Below are 19,554 nucleotides of genomic sequence, written 5' to 3'. Positions count from 1 at the left end.
ATTGATTTGGTGCATTAAAGATTGTGCTCCTGGAATGCACCCAATAGGACTTGATAAACATGTGTTATTCCTCGGAGAAATTTTGAATTCCGGAATCTATTATTGTTGTAGAAGAAAATTTCCATCGGAAATGGAGCACTAGTAAACCAAAGCCGCACATATGAGCACTAAGAGGTATTGGGGAAAAGTGCCAAAAAAGTCTTAAACCTTTTGTATTTGTGCCAATTTAGTTCTAAACCTTTTTTTGGTGCCAATTCAGTTCTAAACCTTTTGCATTGGTGCCAATTTAATCATAACCTTTTTTTGATGTCAATTGAGTCCTAAACCTTTTGTATTTGTGCCAATTCAATCCTAAACCTTTTGTCTTTGTACCAATTTAGTCCTTCCGGTAAATTTTGGCCGGATTTTGCTGACGTGGACGCCGACCGGCCGGCAGCCGGTCACCGGCGCTGACGTGGACAACTTTAATATTTTTTTTGAATTTTTATTAATTTTTTTCTTTTTTTCTTTTCTTTTTTTTTTTTCTCTCCCCTCCCTCCAGCCGGTCACCGGACCGGCGACCGGTCGGTGGCTAGAGGCCAGAGGCCGGCACCGGCGAGGCTCGCCCACGCCGGCCACTGGCGAGGCTCGAGCCCTCGCCAGAGGCCGCTGGCGAGGGCTCGAGCCTCGTCATGGCTGGGCGAGGCCCGACCTCGCCGGATCTAGTGAGGTCGAGCCTCGCCGCCAGAGGCCGCTGGCGAGGGCTTGAGCCTCGTCATGGCTGGGCGAGGCCCGACCTCGCCGGATCTAGTGAGGTCGAGCCTCACCAGCGGCTGGGCGAGGCACGACCTCACCGAATCTGGCGAGGTCGGGCCTTGCCCAGCGTGAGGCCGCCCTCGCCAGTGGCCGGTGTGGGCAAGCCTCGCTGGCGTCAACCTCTGGCCAGAGGCCACCGGCTGGAGGGAGGGGAGAGAAAAACAAAAAGAAAAGAAAAAAATTCAAAAAAATTCAAATAAAATATTATTAAAGTTGTCCACGACGCCACGTCAGCGCCGGTGACCAGCCGCCGGCCGATCGGCGTCCATGTCAGTAAAATCCGACTAAAATTGACCGGAATGACTGAATTGGCACAAAGATAAAAAGGTTTAGGACTGAATTGGCACAAATGCAAAAAGGTTTGAGACTTAATTGACACCAAAAAAAGGTTGAGGACTAAATTGGCACCAATGCAAAAGGTTTAGGACTGAATTGGCACCAAAAAAAGGTTTAGGACTAAATTGGCACCAATGCAAAAAGTTTAGGACTTTTTTGGCACTTTTCCCATAGGTATTTCCACTAGATGCCCGACAAGTCCCATCTCAATTTGATTCAATACATACTATCACATGATTGTAATTACTTTGTATTATCATACAATATTACTATCGAACTCTCCTCGACAATGAATCCAGATAATATTTGCTTATTTAATTCAATTTACCGATTTCGATTAAATAAAATTCAATTTACTGATAACCAAGTTCATAAAATTTCTTGTCTTGATGAAAATAAAAATAAAGAGAATTCGAAAATCATAAATATTTAAAGAAGATCAATTTTTTAAGATATGTTTGAAAAAATAGAAACATGTTTATTAAAATAGAAAAAAGAATTTGAACTTTTTATTTTATTTTTGTTGGACAAAAATATTGGAATTTGTCTTCCTGTTTGCCCAGAAAGAGGCATTCCGTATCTCCACGTGAAACCATATGAATAAGACAGTAAACCTAACTTTCTATCTTATAGCCAGCGCATCACCACATGTTCCTTGCTTCCCATTTGTTTTATCGTTCCTGTCTCTGTCTTCGTGGCGTGGGCTGGCGTTTCGTTTTTGTATATTTTCCATGATTGTGTCGTGTCCTCTTCATTTTTGATAAATTTATAATGGTATCGCGTGTCGGTAATGTGGGAGCCCCATATAATGACTATTACACCATTTGTATTATTGTGTTTATGAGCTTGCCTTCGATATCATTTTGTCCTATCGTTGATGATTTGTCCTTGGAGATACTGAGGAAGAAAATTGGAAAATGACAAATAATTTCTGAACTTTGGTCTAATATATAATGTCGTTCATAAACTTTTAATTTGTTCAATATGATCTTTGAAAATTGACCAAATATGTAATATCATCCCTGAACTTTTATTTTACTTAGAGATTGCATTGAATATTTACCAATAGTTCAAGGATTACATCGAACATATTAAAAGTCTAGGGACGATATTGCATATTGGGCCAAAATTTGGAGACCACACTATACAAATTAAAAATTTAGAGATGATATTATATATTGAACCAAAATTAATGGACCATTTATAATACCTAGAGAAATCCTCTCTTTTTTTCACGTCCCAAATCCGGCGCTCTAATGTCACTCGATTTCCACATCATATTTTAATTCCACGCCATAGCCACGTGTCAGCTTATAAATGGACGGAAGGAACACGTCGGCTCCTGACCTGGCGCCACTGGAACGTCTTCTCGGCTATAACAGCTGCCAACACGGAACGGGCGACGGTGGAGGGGTTCGGGTCGTGAGCGACCTGAAAAAGATGCAAAACGTGCTCGAGTTCCGGTCATATGTGTGGACCCCACTCTTTTTAAACTTAATTGTTGGCGGTCAGAGTTTTCCAAATTAAATCGAGGCAGCAAAAACAAACATAATTAAATAAAAAAGAAAAAAAGGGGGAAATGGCGCCCCTTGCCAGTTGCCAGTAATCTACTAATCACCATTCACGCCGGAGCCACGTATGCTCGCCTCCTCCATGCGCACGTCCCCCACCGTCTTACGTTTCGCCGCAGGGTCTCGTCGCCGCCTCCTCTCACGGCGGTTCACCCGGCGGAGATTTCCCTCGTGTAAGTTCGGCTCATCGCTCGTGCATCCACCGATCACTTCTCTTCTCTTCTCCTTGCGGTTCGCATCCGCGTCGTCGCCGTCGTATGCGAGCGTTCGCGCGTCGATCGGTGTTTTGTTTTTTTTTGTGTGTGTTCGACGCCGAGAGGTTTCGGGGCGTTCGATTCGGACGTCGTCGCATTCCTCTATCCGTTGCTCCTTTCGGTTCGCGGTCGTTGTATTTGGATTTTCCTTTTGCCTCGGTCAATCCCCGATTTGGTAACCGGTCGTCGCAATGCGATCTCCTGCTTTTGAACATCCGCCGCTTTTCGTTCTCTGTTATGGCGACGTGCGATAGTTACCTTGCGGTCAAATTGCCGTGGGGCCGGCCTATCTGTGCACTGTCAATGGCTAGTAGCGATCGATCATACGCTCGGAGTTGCGTTCTCTGGGAGCTTAGTCTCATGCTCTGCGTACGATAGTTTAAGTTTGGGGGAGCTTGTTGGCGGAAGAAGTAGGGTCGACCGTGTGAACTTGGGAGGTGTGCGAGCGAGAATCATGACGAGATTCAAATCTATCTCGCCCCCCCTCTCTCTCTCTCTCTCTCTCTCTCTCTCTCTCTCTCATTTCGATGAGACGCAGAGTAGGTGATGGAAATAACTGCAGTGGTGGAACTATCCTCTTTCTAATGGAATTGAGGGCATCCCTTGTCTTTAAATGTTCCTAGAAGTATATCAAATTACAGATATTAGGATCCCCTTAATAAATTCATTGTTATGCTTTATCTGCGGTTATCGTGAATTGAATTTGTCGATTAGACCGAGGGAATTAGATTGTTCACTGTGCACGTAAGGCTGAGGTTTTAATAGGAATATATAGCTGAATATACATATGATTGTCCTCTTTCTATTTGAGTGGGATATGCTTTGTTAAAACTGGTTTTTAAGCTTGCGCTCTTTTGCTCCGATGCCTAGTGCAGTTGGGTTTATGTTGATCAACGGTGATGCAGGTAATGTGAACTTTGACATATGCATCCACATTGTTGAACTGTGCCTTGGGCTTGATAAATATGACCTCAGTTCATAAGCCACCGAGTGATAGCACACTCCGCGTTTCCGGCATTTTGGGCCAGGAAGTATGTGAGAGCTACTTGCTTTTTCCTGGTGAAACAGCCCTTGGAGATGCCTTCCGAGCCTTCATCTATTTCCTCGGTCTTGCTTACTGCTTTATTGGATTATCAGCTATCACCGCAAGGTTTTTCCGTTCTATGGAGAATGTTGTGAAGCAGACACGTGAGGTGGTAGAGATAGATCCCCATACGAATTCAAAGGTGGTTAGACAAGAAAAGGTGTGGAATTACACTATTGCAGACATTACTCTACTGGCTTTTGGAACTAGCTTCCCTCAAATATCTTTAGCTACTATTGATGCTCTAAGAAACCTGGGGGACGTCTATGCTGGAGGTAAGCCTTGGACTCCCGTACTTGTTATGTCTAAGAGTGTCATTTACCTGGACAACTTCTAAAATTTACTGATTGTATCATTATCACGGGAAATGGAAGCAAGTTTATTAACAAAAGCATCTCTGATTTGTCATTCTGTAGTAATGAAATCTTACTTTGCCAATATCATTTATGCTCAAGGCTGCGACTTTTTGTGTTAAATTCCTTGTAATTTTGCGAGATACTCTTTGCTCAAACAAAACCGAGTGCGGCTAGCTTTAATATATTCTAGTTTTTTTGGATTTAGGGAATCGATCTATCTCTAAAATGGTTTGGGAAGTTTTATTGAAGAAATGTTGACCCAAAAATGCTGGTTATTGTGTAGAAGACTCTGTGATCTTTTCTGGGCCAAATACCACAAAAAAGACAGCCTTTCACCACTGTGATAAATTTAACTCGACCTCTCAAAGGTATAAAAAGCAAAGCATATGCGCTACAAATTAACACGGCCTCTCAAATGTACCGAAAAAATACATAACCTTTTACTATTGTGACAAGTATTCCATCCATTCTAGGTGTTATCTTGTGCTCATGTCAGTTCACCTAACTATTACTGCGTTGACAACTAGTAATGGCTAGTAGCAATACATTCGCAAACCCCTAAATGCAGTTCACTTTCATCTTAATATTGATTTCATGGCGTCTCCTCAACAGTGAAATCACATTATTTTCTCTAAACAAGTGTAAAAAAATTCTCTCTCTCTCTCTCTCTCTCTCTCTCTCTCTCTCTCTCTCTCTAAAAAGATATCCAGTATTTTCTTCAGAGTAGGACCTTTCAGATAAAGATCCAAACCATTTGGCTATGGATGGAATAGTAACATCTGCTATTTTTGTCAAATAGACCAGATATTGTGCATTTTTTTTGGTAAGTTTGAAAGGCCATGTTAAACATGTCATAGTAATAAAAGGCTGTGCTTTTCTTTGTTATTTGGCCTATTTTCTGAAGACGGTGGATGATTTTGTTTTAGAATTTCAATCTAAGTGTTGCTCCTTGTGATATCTTTGTCGAATTATATATTTATTTACAGTAAATGACACACTCCACAAAGATATACTGTTTTATGCTCATTTTGAACATGGTCCTGGAACTCTTCCCTCTCCTTCAACTCTTGTGGACATTATACTGATCTGATTTTTATAGCTTCTGCTATAATCTTCCCAGCCTCAATGCTTGATCTATAGTTTACATTGGTTCATGCTTAATTTTGTGCGAGCAAACAGATAAATTTTGCTTTGCTAACGTTTTGCAGAATCTTTTTATCCTAGATTTGGGTCCTGGAACGCTTGTAGGCTCTGCTGCATTTGACCTATTTCCTATTCATGCTGTCTGTGTCTTGGTTCCTAAAGCTGGTGAATTGAAGAAGATATCAGATCTTGGCGTTTGGGTAGTGGAGCTCTTTTGGTCTTTCTGGGCTTATTTTTGGCTGTACATAATTTTGAAGGTAATATTGCTGAAAACTTAAATGATTGAGCTTTCTGACAGGACGCGATAACATTAGAGTTTCTCTCGACTTGCTTCTTTCTTTTACAGATGTGATAAAGTGTTTCCAAGTGACATTCTGTTTTTTCAAAGAAACTAGTGAAAAATTCCGGCCATAGATGGTTATATTGACTAATAAGATCATCGAGCTTTGTAATCTGATGCAGTTATCAGAGAAATTGCTTTAACTTGTTAAAGGAGCCATTAGCTGCCAAACCTGTTACTCAGGGATGTTTGACATCGATGCAGGTTTGGACTCCTGACATTGTCACACTTTGGGAGGCACTTTTGACTGTGCTGCAGTTCGGGTTACTACTGGTACATGCATATGCTCAAGACAAGCGCTGGTCCTACTTATATCTTCCTTTGTATGTCTATATAATCTCCCTGATACCTTTTGTTTGAACTAAGGATTCATCAGATTATATCTGTTAATTGAGTTGACCGTCTCATAATGTTTCATATTGACAATGCCTTTTCTCCCTGTCCAAAGAGCAAGGGGCGAGAGGCCAGAGGACTGGGTGCCAGAAGAGGCTACTTCAAATAAACATGCGGACAATGTTGATGATGAGCACTCCGAGATAATTCTAATTGGTGAAAATAATGAAAGGAGTATTGTGGACATCTTTTCCATCCATTCTGGAAGTGGAACAGGTCAATCTCTGAAGTTGCTGTTGTGCAGATCTTTCCTGCACTTATTTGCTTTATTGGTAGTTATGCAGCACATGACATGCTAAACAACCACATTCTTCACTTACTGTTTCTCCCTGCTTGGCTGATAAGTTCTTTTGCTAGTGGCACAGACGTATAGACACTGCTTCCATGTCCATGTGAGCAAAAATGTGACATGCTGTAGCTATTGTTAATTTGATTCGTTGTGTTGTGTAAATAGTTGACATCTATTTTCTGGTCGGCAGCACCATATTTTTCCCTTTTAGATTTTATTCTCTGTCCAGCTGCTCTTAGTTACATTTACATTTAGCGCATGGGATCTAATAGGTGCGTGTCACATTTATACTGTGCATGTGGTAAATGACCTGGCTTGCCACAAATAATGTTTATAAGTTTTTACACCAAGTAACAAATATTTGTATAGTCCCTTGGATTTGTATAGTCCCTTTGGAACTTGGTTAGTCTCTTGCTTTCCTTTGTATTTGGTGATTTGAAAGTAATATATACCTTACAAAAAAAAAAAAAAAAAAAAAAAAAAAAAAAACAAATATTTGTATGCTTAGAGTAACATTATTTATATGAGTTCTGGTAGTTCCGCATGCTTTTGGTAGGCTTCTTTATTCCACTTGTTCAGCTTCTACTCTGATTTTACATGAACCTTTTAATTTAAGGAGGATCATTCTTTTAGGTCCAATTTATCACCATGTACCTGGCAGTGATTTAGCCGAAACCTCTGATGAACATCATGTGCTTTCACTTTGGAAGGAACAGTTTGTTGATGCGCTGATGGTAAGTTATGCTATCTAAATTAGTTCTTTTGGACTACCCACCTAGAAATGAAGGGCAACCTTCAAATTTTTCTCATCTAATTGGATGACAACATTTTAATGGAATGCTCAGCTTTGTATGTCTCTCTTTAAAGCGCGAATGACGCCACTGATCATGTTGAGGAACTGCTTGTTTTAAAAAGTCCGACTTTCAAGGAAAAAGTCATTACTTGGAGGGTTAATAACGTCACCCATCTTTCCTTTTTCTTTCTTTGTTTTTATTCATTTCGAATTTCATATGCATGCTTCTTCATGTACATATTGTGTTTCTGTTCTTGCAACTTGCAAGATCAATCATTCATTTGATATGGCAGACACTTTTTTGAGTTGTTTTACTTTTTGGCTCCCTAATATGGTTCGCTTGATCTATCCTCTGCTTTCTTGTGGTTAGAACTACATCTATTTGAACTTATGAAATGGCGTAACATGGGTATCAGTTGATGGCATTCTCGTTGAAGGAAAGTAGTACGAAGGATTACAATCAAGTCAAAATAGAATGAGTGAATTGCACACAACTTTCCTCTTTTCCGCGTAGAGATAGCATCTTTAATTTTGGTTCGGCTATTCAAACTCTAGTAGAGAGTCAAAATTATCCTTGAAGGAAAATTACATAAGCAATCTCAATTTCTCTTATGCTACAGGTTGCATGCTCAGTGAAAATAACATAAACTATCCCAACATTTTCTTGTTCTACAGCGTGCATTAGAATGTACACTTCACTCCCTAAGGTTTTGAAAAATGAATCCTTTTTACCTTGGAGTTAAACCATTGAAAATGAACGGCGCAAAGTGTGGTCCTTTCAAAATTTCAGGGTGCAAAAAGTTGGATTTTGAAACTTGAGGGTGTTTAGTATTGGTTTTGAAACTGGGGGATGCAAAGTGTAACTGGGGAAACTTGAGGATGGTTCTGTAGTTTTTCCTATTTAAAGTAAATGAAGAAGAACCTTATTGTAATGGGCATTGGCCCAGTTCCTTTGATTTGCGGGGAATGCCTATTCTCTTTTTGTTTTAGGCATGCAAACATGACAAAAAGTGGGAGTCATTATTATTTCGTTTACATGCTAGGTCCCGAACATAAGTTCTTGGTTGTCATCTATCTTTCAATTTTTTTCTTTTGTCTTCTCTTGGCCAGGCTTGATGTCTCCATGAAAAGATGCACTAAAGCTTCACAAATTTTTATGCAGTTTGTATAATTTAGTTGTAATCAGCAATGAAATTAAATGATTCAGTGTTGGAGGAACTTCATGATTTATATTAACATTGTCTGACAATGATATCCTCGTCCTTTTTCGATCTCCTGCGTTTTTATTTTTTGAGTCTCCCTCGTTTTTTAAACAGTTGGAGAGCGCTGAGACGAAGAAGTCTGACAGCATATATGTGCGGGCTTTGCGAATGTTGTGGCAGTCACTTCTTGCACCTTGGAGGCTCATGTTTGCTTTAGTTCCTCCTTGCCAAATTGCTCATGGCTGGATTGCTTTCATTTGCTCTTTAACCTTTATCAGTGGAATAGCTTATGTGGTGACCAAACTCACAGATCTAATTAGCTGCGTGACAGGTACCTAAATTTTGCTACTGTTAGTGTTACCAATCTTTGTTTCGATTTAAAAAGGGTGGCAATTTGAGGTCAGCCACAAATTGTCTAAGGTAGTCATTTACATTCTTAGTGTTTGTGCAGGGATAAATGCTTATGTCATAGCATTTACAGCGCTGGCTACTGGAACGTCATGGCCAGACTTAGTTGCTAGTAAGATTGCTGCTGAAAGGCAGACAACAGCTGATTCTGCCATTGCAAACATCACTTGCAGGTTTACTTAATTAAATAACGTTGCCTCATTCGCATTCACCCGTGTGCACGATTATAAATGTTGTTTTTCTCGAACCATATAGTTGTCAGTTTGACTTTTATCTGAAAGCCGTCCCTCTGCCGCCTGTGAGATTGGGATTTGGAAAATTTCCTGTAGCCAATCGCAACTGAAATATTCATTTCGTATGGTTAGCAACCAGTAATTTTGGGGTATTTGTGAGACAGTGCTGCGTGTAGAAGCTGCAATTCTGCTGATTGGAAGAAACTCACCTGATCTGATTATTAAATCCATAATATCATTGCTAACAAAACATTTCCTTTAAATACAGGGGCACTTCTTTCCTTAGTCCTTACTTCTTTTCTCTAGTTTCCATGTGAAAATTTTACTTGGAAATATGCAAACAAGTTTAGTTACACTTTCTTTGACTGTCTCTCTCATAGCTACTCATGAAATGAAAGATTATTCAACAAGGAGCACTGAACAATTAATACTCTTCATCTGGTGTCAGCCTTGTCTGATGTGTTAAGGCCATGTTTTGTGGCTTCTTTATTGAGCTTGCAGCACCATATCCACGTAGTTCATCTGGTTTTTTAAAAGAAATGATACAGCACTACCACGAGTTTACTGAAAACTTTGAACTGACCATTTTCTTTTTCTTGCTGTGTTTTGTAGTAATTCAGTGAACATATATGTGGGCATAGGCGTCCCATGGCTAATTGACACCGCATACAACTTCATCGTGTATCGGGAACCTTTGAGAATCCAGAATGCAGCCGGACTTAGCTTCTCATTGCTCGTGTTCTTTTGTACGTCTGTGGGGTGTATATCAGTTCTCGTGCTTCGGCGTCTCACGTTGGGTGCGGAATTGGGAGGGCCAAAGCCTTGGGCTTGGCTAACCAGTATTTACTTCATGTTGCTCTGGGTCATCTTTGTGGTGCTTTCCTCTCTCAAAGTTTCTGGCATCATATAGGAAGGATTTATTCCGGTTGGTTTCCTATATTATCATCACTCTTTGTTTTTTTTTTCCTTCTTTATTCTTTTTTTTTGCTTCTTATACCCTCTTTTTTTTTTTTGGACAACTTCATATACCCACTTTGGAAGGTATTTGTTGGAGCATAGACCTTGGATTTCATTCTGGCCCTCATAACCCCTTACCATCAGGTGGTTTGCCCCGGGCCTCGGACATGGACGCTTCCATTGTTGAGGCAGATCCTCAAAAGCCTTCTCCTATCGCAGGTACTCTCGGTGCTCAAGTCAGATTTCTTATATAGAGATGTACCGAATAGGCATGGAGTGAGCTACATTTGATGGAGAAGAAGCATATGCTGATAGATTTATTAGAAATATCTTTACATGACCGAGCATTAAGAGCACAGACACATTCAACTTTTTCTTCTTTTTTTTCCGAAATTTCATGTATCGAGAGAATCCAATGCTCGTTGAATACAAAGTCTTGAGTACATAATGTCATCAGCATACTTTTTAATTGCTCCTAGCCTAAAAAAAAAATGTATATTGTGAGATTAATGGTATAACACTTGCACATTTAAACACGCGCACTTTCTTTGTGATTTAGGTCGAGTTGAAAATGGTTCAACCCACTTTAACCTAATTAACTCGTTTTGATTCATTTTTATGTAATACAAATCTAATAACTCATACCCAACCTAACTTATATTACCATAATAATTTTATATTTAACCAAATATAGGAAAACTTGCACTAAAATTGAGGTGAGAGTGTGGAGTGAACAAGTGCGAAATCAAGTAAGAACGAGAAAGTAAAGAAAAAGTCATAGAGATAGGTTGTGTTTAAGTAAGTTATGAATTTATTTAAAATCCATATTATTTTAGATTTTATCATTTTAAACCCATTTACTGAATATAATTAACTCATATAACGACTCAGCCTGTCAAATATGGCAAATATGGATTAAGAAATGAGTTTATGACCCATTTTGACAAGTCTAATCACAAAGCCACATCATGCACACAAAATTTGTAATATATACACAAGAAAAAATGGACAAAGCCAAAATCGCTCAGGCCACAGATTTATCATATCATGTTTCCGAGAAACTATAAGACCCTTTTGAACTCATCGCAAAGCATCCTTCAAAAAATTCCCCTACATTACTTTACACACCATAAATCCAAGCTTCACAAACCCAGATATGCAAATAAATTACAGGCAAAACCACTATTTCATTACCTAGAAACAGAGCATTACAGATCCAAGTGACCTCGAAAAACCCTGTCGATCTCATTGCCCATGCTCTGAATCATTTAGCGGCGATGATAGGGTGAAAAGCAGATTCGAGTCAACAACCAGACTTAACCATGAAGCGCATTCATCCGTGCAGCTGTGAGTTTGTGCACCCACAGAGAAAGAAAGAAGCGACTCCAGATTGACCTGTAAAAGGATGATCCAAGGCCGTCAGTAGTTGCAGACATTTCATGATCTCCAGCCAATCTACAAATGCCACATTTAACTGGGATTGCTCGTGGGACATATCGGGCATTCCCCATCCAACAAGCGTTGTCCAGTTAGCAAACTAAGGCATCCAGTTCGTACTTGAGTTGAGAGAGCAGCGACTGGAATTCACTCACTGCCTCAGCATCACTTGAGATAATATGAAGCAAAACGTCTCGGGAAAAACAAAATCAAGGCTGGAGGATAACCGGAGTAGAAGCCTGAGCTTAAAGCCAACCGAGATCTACGGTTGGTTCAGAACAGGAAGGGCGGGATGCGATCTGACTATATTCAGCACACCTTTTGCAGTCGCCTGTCAATGAAGGGAAGTAGTTATAGCTCCTGTGAACATCCTAGGCCCAAAACTATTGGGTGTTTCTCATGAAAATATTACCTCAAAGAAGGAATTGAAATTCAGCCGTAAAAGAAAACGCCTGAGAAATGGAGCCCGTTGACTTCCAGCAAGCCTACTGCTACGCAATATAGTATACAAGGAGTTGGATTTCTTGTTAAATTCCTGGAACACATAAAAGAGGTGAGGTTATAATAGAGGATGAGTGCTTAAAGAGACCAGCCACAATGATATTTTTTATGCTTGTTAAAAGGTATATTGGCCAATACATGTTACACAGCTAGTCCAGAGGAAAGCATAGCAAGGCTAGAACTTTCACACGTTGCTGACGAAAAGAACGACAATAGAATGCTAGACTCAACATGCAGTATTTTCTTCATTGATGTGCTACTCCTAATATTGTCGCCATTAAGGTTCAGTCTCCTCTGCCAAGATGAGAATAAAGTTATATCAAGGCCCCGATCTATTTCTGTTATAATACATTATGGCTTTAACAAGTAACGATTCTCAATGCATGAAACAGATCTTTGACAGAGCAGTCAAAGGTTGGACTATTGATCATTTTGTCACTCGATTGTGAAGCTGTAAGTCAATCATCTTTCTGACCAAAAAAAAAAAAAGTCCATCATCTAGATCGTGGACAAACACGGACCTAACTAATGAAAATGAACTTATAAAATACCTCTGTAATTTGTTCCAGTTCGGCTGTATTTGCAAAACCCTCTTGATTCTCGACGGTCCAGCAAAACTGTAGGCAAAGTTTCATTATGCTATCCAGTATCCTTGACACTGAACCAATATCTAAGAAAGACTGAGAAATCAAGGCTGATAAGTACCTGCGTGTGATGGAACGGAGATGTAAGCCTCATGATGCAAGCATAAACAATCAGAGCAACAATGATCCACTACAAAACATGAGAACTAAGGGCTAAGGGAGTGCGATCTGACAAGGAAGTGCGCAAAGACAAGAATGTCTGCAGCGCAACAACATGAACGTCTGAAGTGCAACATTGATGGTTAGGAACCATAATTGTCCAACTAGAAACTTGAACTAAGCAGAGAGGCAATTGTGTGGAATGAATTGAATGAAGCCAATCCAAGCTACTCCGAAAAGGAATGCATCAAGGAAAGATTAGCTATAAATGTCAAATGATGAGATGATGCTCGGAGAAAATAGTTATTCCACAGGAATCCTCCCACCAAACTTCAGAAGAAAGGCAGTTGTATGAGATGAATTGCATAAAAAATTAATCCATGGTTTTTAAGAATCAGAAATGGAGCCCGCTTATATTTAATGTCGGAGAGAGTTTACTTCATATCAAAATGAGTTTACTCTTTTTTATGCTTTTCTTAAGTTGAACATTCATACAGATCAGCATCTAACAAGACAAGTAAAAATAAAGCTTCCCTAATCACATACTTTCCCCATAATTGAAACTGGTCATACCACAGCAAAACATTATCCCCAGAACATTTCAGTACATCGAGCGTGGTAAGCTTCGGTATGTGGAACAAAAGGGGAAACGAGAAACTTCCCCTATCAAAATGTGGTAGGATAGAGGAAGATTCTTTCGAGCATGCAGTACCAATAAGACATGATCATTTGAGATTAGGTAGATAGTTCATTATGCTTAAAACATAGCCAAGACACAAAGTAGCATGTCAAAACAAATTTACTTGTGTTTAAGAAGATTTTCTACTACAAAATATAACATGAAGAATATATCATGTGAAAGAACATATGACTGGAATATGCATTTGGAACCGCAGATCACTAGTGAAAGAGCGTATCCTGTGGTGAAATAGTTTATTCTGGTAGCCCTCATAAGATAATTTCTGCCATCAATAAAAGATCCCAAGAATGGACACCGCCATTATATTCTTCCACAGCCATCTCTATAATCCATCCACAAAGTTGGCTCCCCAGAAAGGGGGAGTTCGTTGGATATTGCATTTCTCCACACTCGTTATGCAAGTTTATATATCAAAATGACAGGTAATTTCATTTTTCGTCTCGTGCCTTGACTTTGAAGATACCAGATGGTGCATCCTGGAGATAATATTTTGTTCGCATATGTATCGAAACAACATATAATTCAATCACAAATTTTCCATATAGTTGTTGATGTTATACATGCTACCATTATGCTATTAAAACTTTTATAATCCAAAAATCATTCAACTCATGTTTTGCGTATTATCTTTAAGCAATCAATAAATCATAAGCCAATAAAATTATTTTACTTACTCTTGATGGTACCCTACAAGTTCAGTGAAGTCATTAGAATTTTGGATGCGTGCTTGTAAGACATTCCACTGAGATTCTATCACATCCACCTGCAAGGAGATTCATACGTTAAGAGTAGCGTACTTTACGGATGAAGACAAGTAAAAAGATCTGTTGACTTCTACAGTACAGAAAGATATGGTAAAGATACACATGTTCGGATGAAACTACGGAGATTACTTTAAAGTCTATACTCCAACCTTCCGAAGCTTATACTGATTACTGAATGCAATTAATAAATAGGTCCAATCCATGCTTTAGACCTTCAATAGCCCAACTTTTACAAAACTTCCCCCATTGTTTCTTCTTCTCCCTTACTTAAGCTGCCCTATCTTTTCATGATTTCCCCCCCTATTTTCTTCCATCTTTCTTTCAGTGGACACAGCACTCCGTGCTGCTTTTCTTCCAATAGAATATGGTAGGAAACTTACAAACCTGGATATAAAACTGAAGATTCCTGGTCAAGAATGCCATGTGCTCTCTAACCCGCCAGGCAGGTTTGAGGTATTGACGTCGTTTCTGAGGCATTGAGCTGTTTACACTATCATTAGCATGTTTGGAAAATTCTACATGATCTTGATGCATCATAGATGCCCATGATTTATCCAACTCCATTTGCGTTCGCTTTAGCCGTAGCAAATACTGGAAGACCTTGCAGTACCTGGAAAATTCTTGATGTCAAAACACAGTCAATTGTTTAGCATGCTAATTCCTTTCCAAAAAGGTGCTACTCTTGTTCAGAGTGCCCTTCTCCCAGTAAATCAACATAAAGAACTACTGGAAAGGAATCTTACTTAGAGAGAACTTCTTGAGTAAAGAACAATTCGAGGGGCCAATCAACAGAATAATCAAGGTAAATACCATCCCATCCATCAAGGGACATCTCTGAGGACACATTTGGAGGAGCAGCATTAAGTTTTCCCTTCATTAAATCTACTTGGGAAGATTTGACTGGAATCCCAAATGAAGGCATCCTAACACATCACAAAATTTAGTGTGCCATTACCAACATGCCTTAAAAGGTAAATTTACAGATTCAGTCTCAAATGTAACCATGCAGAAAGTCAACATAAGCACCAACCGCAAGGTCACTCTAGAGTAGTACTTGTCTTCCTCACCGATCGTCTTTAGCGCAGCCTGAAGGAGGAAATTGGAGACAAATAAACTGTCGTGCCTAAAAATTCTATTACAAAATGACATAAATTCAGAATATGTGAAAGCTACAGCTTACCAGCTGGAAGGGAACCATAAGATCAGCTTCAGCAGTTGACTGACGTGGTGGCAAGCGCATCAGTTGCCGACTTTCCTCAAGAAAACACTGGAAAAAAGTTATCAGCTACTTAATCAAACAACTCAATGGCCAAAGGACTCCACACAGTGTAAGAAAAGTATAACTGCAAGTTTAACTTAACTACAAATGACTCCACAGAACAAACATATAGATTCAGTTCAACATCAGAGAAAATATCCACAAATATATAAGTTACCCCTATTCCATACCTGGAAGAAATCTCCCTTTGCTAAAAGAAAATAGTCTTTTAAAGCCTTAAGATGGCCGTTCAAGTCAGCACGAATGACCACGAGCTGAAGAAAAAGAAGAATGAGAAATGAAATTTGAAAAAATACAGGGTAAAGATATAAGCATCCATCACCTGCCAAAGATGACTGGCAGCAATTGCTCGAATGGAGTCAACGGCACATTCAAATGATCTCTTGTGAAACTCAGATGACTCCTATAAACATCAATCCAAGTAAAAGTAAATGTAGCTTAGATACTACAGTTGTATTTAAACAATAAGAGAACATGGAGTCCAATGCTGTTCTTGAGTCTTGGCAACAAAGAATATGGGCAGTACAGACCTTTAGGTCTCCAAGCAATGTTTCAATCTTATCAGCCTCAGACTGAGGAAATAATTCCTCTCCACTGAGCTTTGAGTCCACAAGGGGCTCCTTCAGAAAGGGAAATCGTCCAACGGACCCTTGAATTTTTTGAGGGCCTCTCTGCATTTGTTGATGACTTGTAGCATCGTGAAACCGAAAGGATGTACTCGGATTACGGAGAACCCTGATTGCTTTACCAGCAAATAACACTGATTCTGCGACACGCATATGGATATACTCAGGAAGCATATCCTACAAAATAACATAAAAGAAATTAAAGGAAACAGAGCCAGAAAGTTCCAAAAGTTGGAATCATAAAACTTATGTCACATTACAGCAAAAGTAAGAGAATCGCAAGACGACTTCAAAGACTCTGAGGAAAGAAAATGCAAGCAAGCATAAATGAAAGAAACAAGTCTCCAGAATAGTAAACAATATTGATGATACTAGAAATTAACAGGAAAAAAATCCAATCATGATGCTATATATGAAAAATTGTGCTTCTCATATGTCAAACTTCAAAGCAACAACAATCTGCCAAAAAGCAATCCAAGTTTGCAAGCCTCGCTTCAGTAAAGAAAGCTATATTAATTTCTATTCTTTTTTCCCTTTTTGAATATGAGATTCACTGATGAGCACCAAGGGGTAGGAATATTCAAGAAAATCAAAAACTCTACATTGAGCAGAATGAGGAATAAAAACCACAACAACCAATACAAACATCTAAAATATCATTATGCTATACCAAACAAATATGAAATCCCAGGTGCCAATCCGTCAAAGAAGTATCATCAGTTGACAAACGAGACAATCTTCTGGACAGATTTGCATGGCTTGAGCCATGATCTACATCCCTCTCTTCCTGCCTGTGATTCAACATAAAATAAATAAATAAATTAGAATTCCATGAAAGACAAGCTCCACATCATAATGGATATCCGAGCACAATTATGTCATACTTCCACAAGTTACGCTTGAGTTGTCAACATCGTCTTCCCTAACAGAGTACCCTCAGAAACTTGGTTAAATTGTGATGATAATACGAAACCTCACAATTCAGTTTAGATAGGTCAGTCAGGCAAAACGACATGGTAGCAATATAAAGAAAAATCCACTTTAACCATCGGCCATCTGAGCCAGTATTGTTTTCCATTAACTTTAACATTAACAATGGTGGCCACCTAAAAAAGTTCATTTCCAAGCAACTCGGTTAATAGTCAGTACATGTATGTACCTTCTGATAAAAAATTCTCCATACTGGTCTTGAAGGATGCCATAGACCATCCAAGATGCAAGTTGGTTGTACATGACTTGGTGTCCGTGCCACAGAAGCCTGTAACAAAAGGCGCCAATTAGCTTTAGTTTCTTTTTAGGCCACCATTAGCTTTAGTTCATTAACGGCGGACGAGGCCATGCGACTAGATGGTGAGATTGCTACATTGCAAATAGAGTATGTCATATAACAAGCACCTAACCATTATCGGCATTCCTAAGGAATATCTAAATTAAGTTTACAAGCCTTGAACCAAATCCACTATCAAATACTTTTATCCAAATAATTCCCCAAGAATGGAAGGAACACATCATCCTTCAAAAAATCTACAGCAATGTCGCAAGGCCATCCACTAAGCTGTATATAAATGCAACCAAGAAACATATCAAGTAGAAATCATGCATCGCATAGTCATCAGAAAACGTACCTCTGAATGCATGTCTGCAGTTCAGGTACCCCACAGTGGCATCGCTTATGTAAAAGGTTTAGAAGTTGTCCTCCACGAATATCATTCCGTTCAATCTCAAGTATGAGCTCGTATAGGGGTGGCAAGAGAACATAAAACTGGGAAGAGAAACCATTATACAGAAAACGTTTAAGAGTTTTCTTGTTGATTTAAGCATCACACAAACTAATATCACGGACCCAAAGCTCAGCAAGCAATATAACCTTGTTGAGGCCTTGAGTGACAGTGGCCAAAATGGGCAAAGATTCCGACAATAACTTCTGCTCAATGTGCAGAACAGCAGACCTGTAGACTGACAGTATCTCAACAATGCCATTAGCAATGGCCCTACGGTAAACGCTCGGTTTTTCTTCTTTCTTCTTTGACAACTCAGAAATTCTCTCCAAGGGAGACAAGTTTGGAGACCTTATCCAGCTTAAATTTCGAGATTTCGTGGCAAACCTATCCAACTCTCGATAATAGAACCCTAGTGTGATGAGCCTCTCGATGAGATCCCTGCAACATCACAATTTTTGCCGCCAAGACAGACATAACAGTTCTTAGCGAGGACTGATGAAGATCAAAGCTCCATTAAGTAAATCAGCACAGACACGCATGAAGTAAATCAAGTACATAAGCAGCATTTCAGAATCACACAAATTCTCCTTCCGTCTACATCACCGTAACCTTCCCTTCTCAGCTCGGGACATAATCTAAAATCTCCACTCGCGACCACATTCCTTAACGCTATAGCCATTGAACAACGACATTTTCATGCGCGGGCACACTAAACCATAGCATTTCCTAAATTTTCCATGCGAGACATCAGCAGGAACTCGCACCTTATTACCGCGAAATCAACACGCGATCGCATAGAAACCGAGACAAGAAACCTAAAAGGCGGAGCACAACAGACATCGCGAGGTTCGTGTTCAGAAATCGCATGCCCTAACACAGTCCCGCTCCTTCAAAGCAAAAAACGGACAGCAGAGCCAAAGTACCTCTCGCTAGGCTCGATGAAGGAGACATCGGGCGCGAGCTTGAAGGCGCGCTCGTCCGAAATGGGAGCATCTGGAGAGAGAGGGAGCCCGAGGGACCGCCGGTGCTCTCGCTCGTCGACGATGAGATCTCCGGTGCAGCCGAGGAGCGCGAGCAGGAGCTCGTGCAACATCGTTTACTCGCGCCTCTCTTCTTCAGCGGCGATCGGCGCGAGACCGCGAGCGTTGAAGGAGGGAAGCGATGGCCTGATGAAAGCTGCCTGATGAGAGAGAATTGCGGAAGCTCATGGCGTCGAAGCTCCCTTCTCACGGTCCAGAATCAAGAGAGAGTGTAGAGAGAGAGAGTGACAGAGAGGAAAAGACAGAAGGAAGAAGAAGACGAAGCCCAGTGTTTTTGAATGCATGAAGCCCAACCAAAGAGCAGAGTAGGGCGAGTGGGGAAAAATTGCCCCGCTCGCCGATTTTAGATGATTGACTGTAAAAAAGATAATCTGAATTAAGAAAACTGCGTAAAGAAAAATGAAAAAAAATTTCAAAAAACTATTTCCACTTTTTATCTCAATATCAACTTGTGTCCCGAATTCCGATATCAATTTGTATCCTGAAATTTAAAAACCTACAATTTACATCTCAAAACAAAACCCACAAATTCAAGAAAACCAATCCATCTTTAAATCCGTCCATACCCCAAATCATTCCCACCTTTTTC

At 39.9% G+C, this 19,554-nt stretch overlaps 2 protein-coding genes across 7 annotated transcripts; one reads left to right on the top strand and one right to left on the bottom strand.

The window, feature by feature from the left end:
• The first annotated feature begins 3,141 nt into the window (after window positions 1-3,141).
• On the top strand, window positions 3,142-12,074 carry LOC115673543 (magnesium/proton exchanger). Of its 4 annotated transcripts, none has more exons than XR_008817168.1 (10): window positions 3,142-4,315; window positions 5,621-5,796; window positions 6,084-6,202; window positions 6,328-6,488; window positions 7,195-7,295; window positions 8,671-8,887; window positions 9,008-9,137; window positions 9,810-10,122; window positions 10,257-10,373; window positions 11,500-12,074. XR_008817168.1 is itself a non-coding variant. In XM_056314396.1 (9 exons), exons 1-8 carry the CDS (start codon window positions 3,922-3,924, stop codon window positions 10,105-10,107), a joined length of 1,596 nt encoding a protein of 531 aa, XP_056170371.1. In that variant the 5' UTR covers window positions 3,142-3,921; the 3' UTR covers window positions 10,108-10,122; window positions 10,257-10,602. The 4 variants fall into 4 exon arrangements, 2 of the variants coding, with proteins under 2 accessions (XP_056170371.1, XP_030451610.2); XR_008817167.1 differs by having other exon boundaries at window positions 10,239-10,373; XM_056314396.1 differs by lacking the exon at window positions 11,500-12,074 and having other exon boundaries at window positions 10,257-10,602.
• LOC115673541 (gamma-tubulin complex component 4) lies at window positions 11,157-19,200 on the bottom strand. Of its 3 annotated transcripts, none has more exons than XR_008817165.1 (17): window positions 18,849-19,200; window positions 18,072-18,363; window positions 17,830-17,966; window positions 17,364-17,462; window positions 16,875-16,995; window positions 16,109-16,381; window positions 15,901-15,981; window positions 15,749-15,832; window positions 15,480-15,566; window positions 15,330-15,385; window positions 15,043-15,222; window positions 14,684-14,909; window positions 14,210-14,298; window positions 12,644-12,797; window positions 12,004-12,126; window positions 11,712-11,922; window positions 11,157-11,549 (listed from the first exon to the last, which is right to left on the bottom strand). XR_008817165.1 is itself a non-coding variant. In XM_030595747.2 (16 exons), the coding sequence occupies exons 1-16, from the start codon at window positions 19,016-19,018 to the stop codon at window positions 11,854-11,856; spliced, it is 2,241 nt and encodes a 746-aa protein (XP_030451607.1). In that variant the 5' UTR covers window positions 19,019-19,200; the 3' UTR covers window positions 11,157-11,853. The 3 variants fall into 3 exon arrangements, 1 of the variants encoding a protein (XP_030451607.1); XR_008817166.1 differs by having other exon boundaries at window positions 11,747-11,922; XM_030595747.2 differs by having other exon boundaries at window positions 11,157-11,922.
• Between the last annotated feature and the right edge of the window lie 354 nt (window positions 19,201-19,554).

The sequence above is a fragment of the Syzygium oleosum genome, unplaced genomic scaffold (genome assembly GCF_021117445.2).
Source record: "Syzygium oleosum isolate NSW1041296 unplaced genomic scaffold, Sole_v2.1 Sole_v2.09, whole genome shotgun sequence".
NCBI classification, from domain to species: Eukaryota; Viridiplantae; Streptophyta; class Magnoliopsida; order Myrtales; family Myrtaceae; genus Syzygium; species Syzygium oleosum.
The sequence above is the reverse complement of the archived record's forward strand: the minus strand, read 5'-3'. Positions and strand labels throughout refer to the sequence as shown.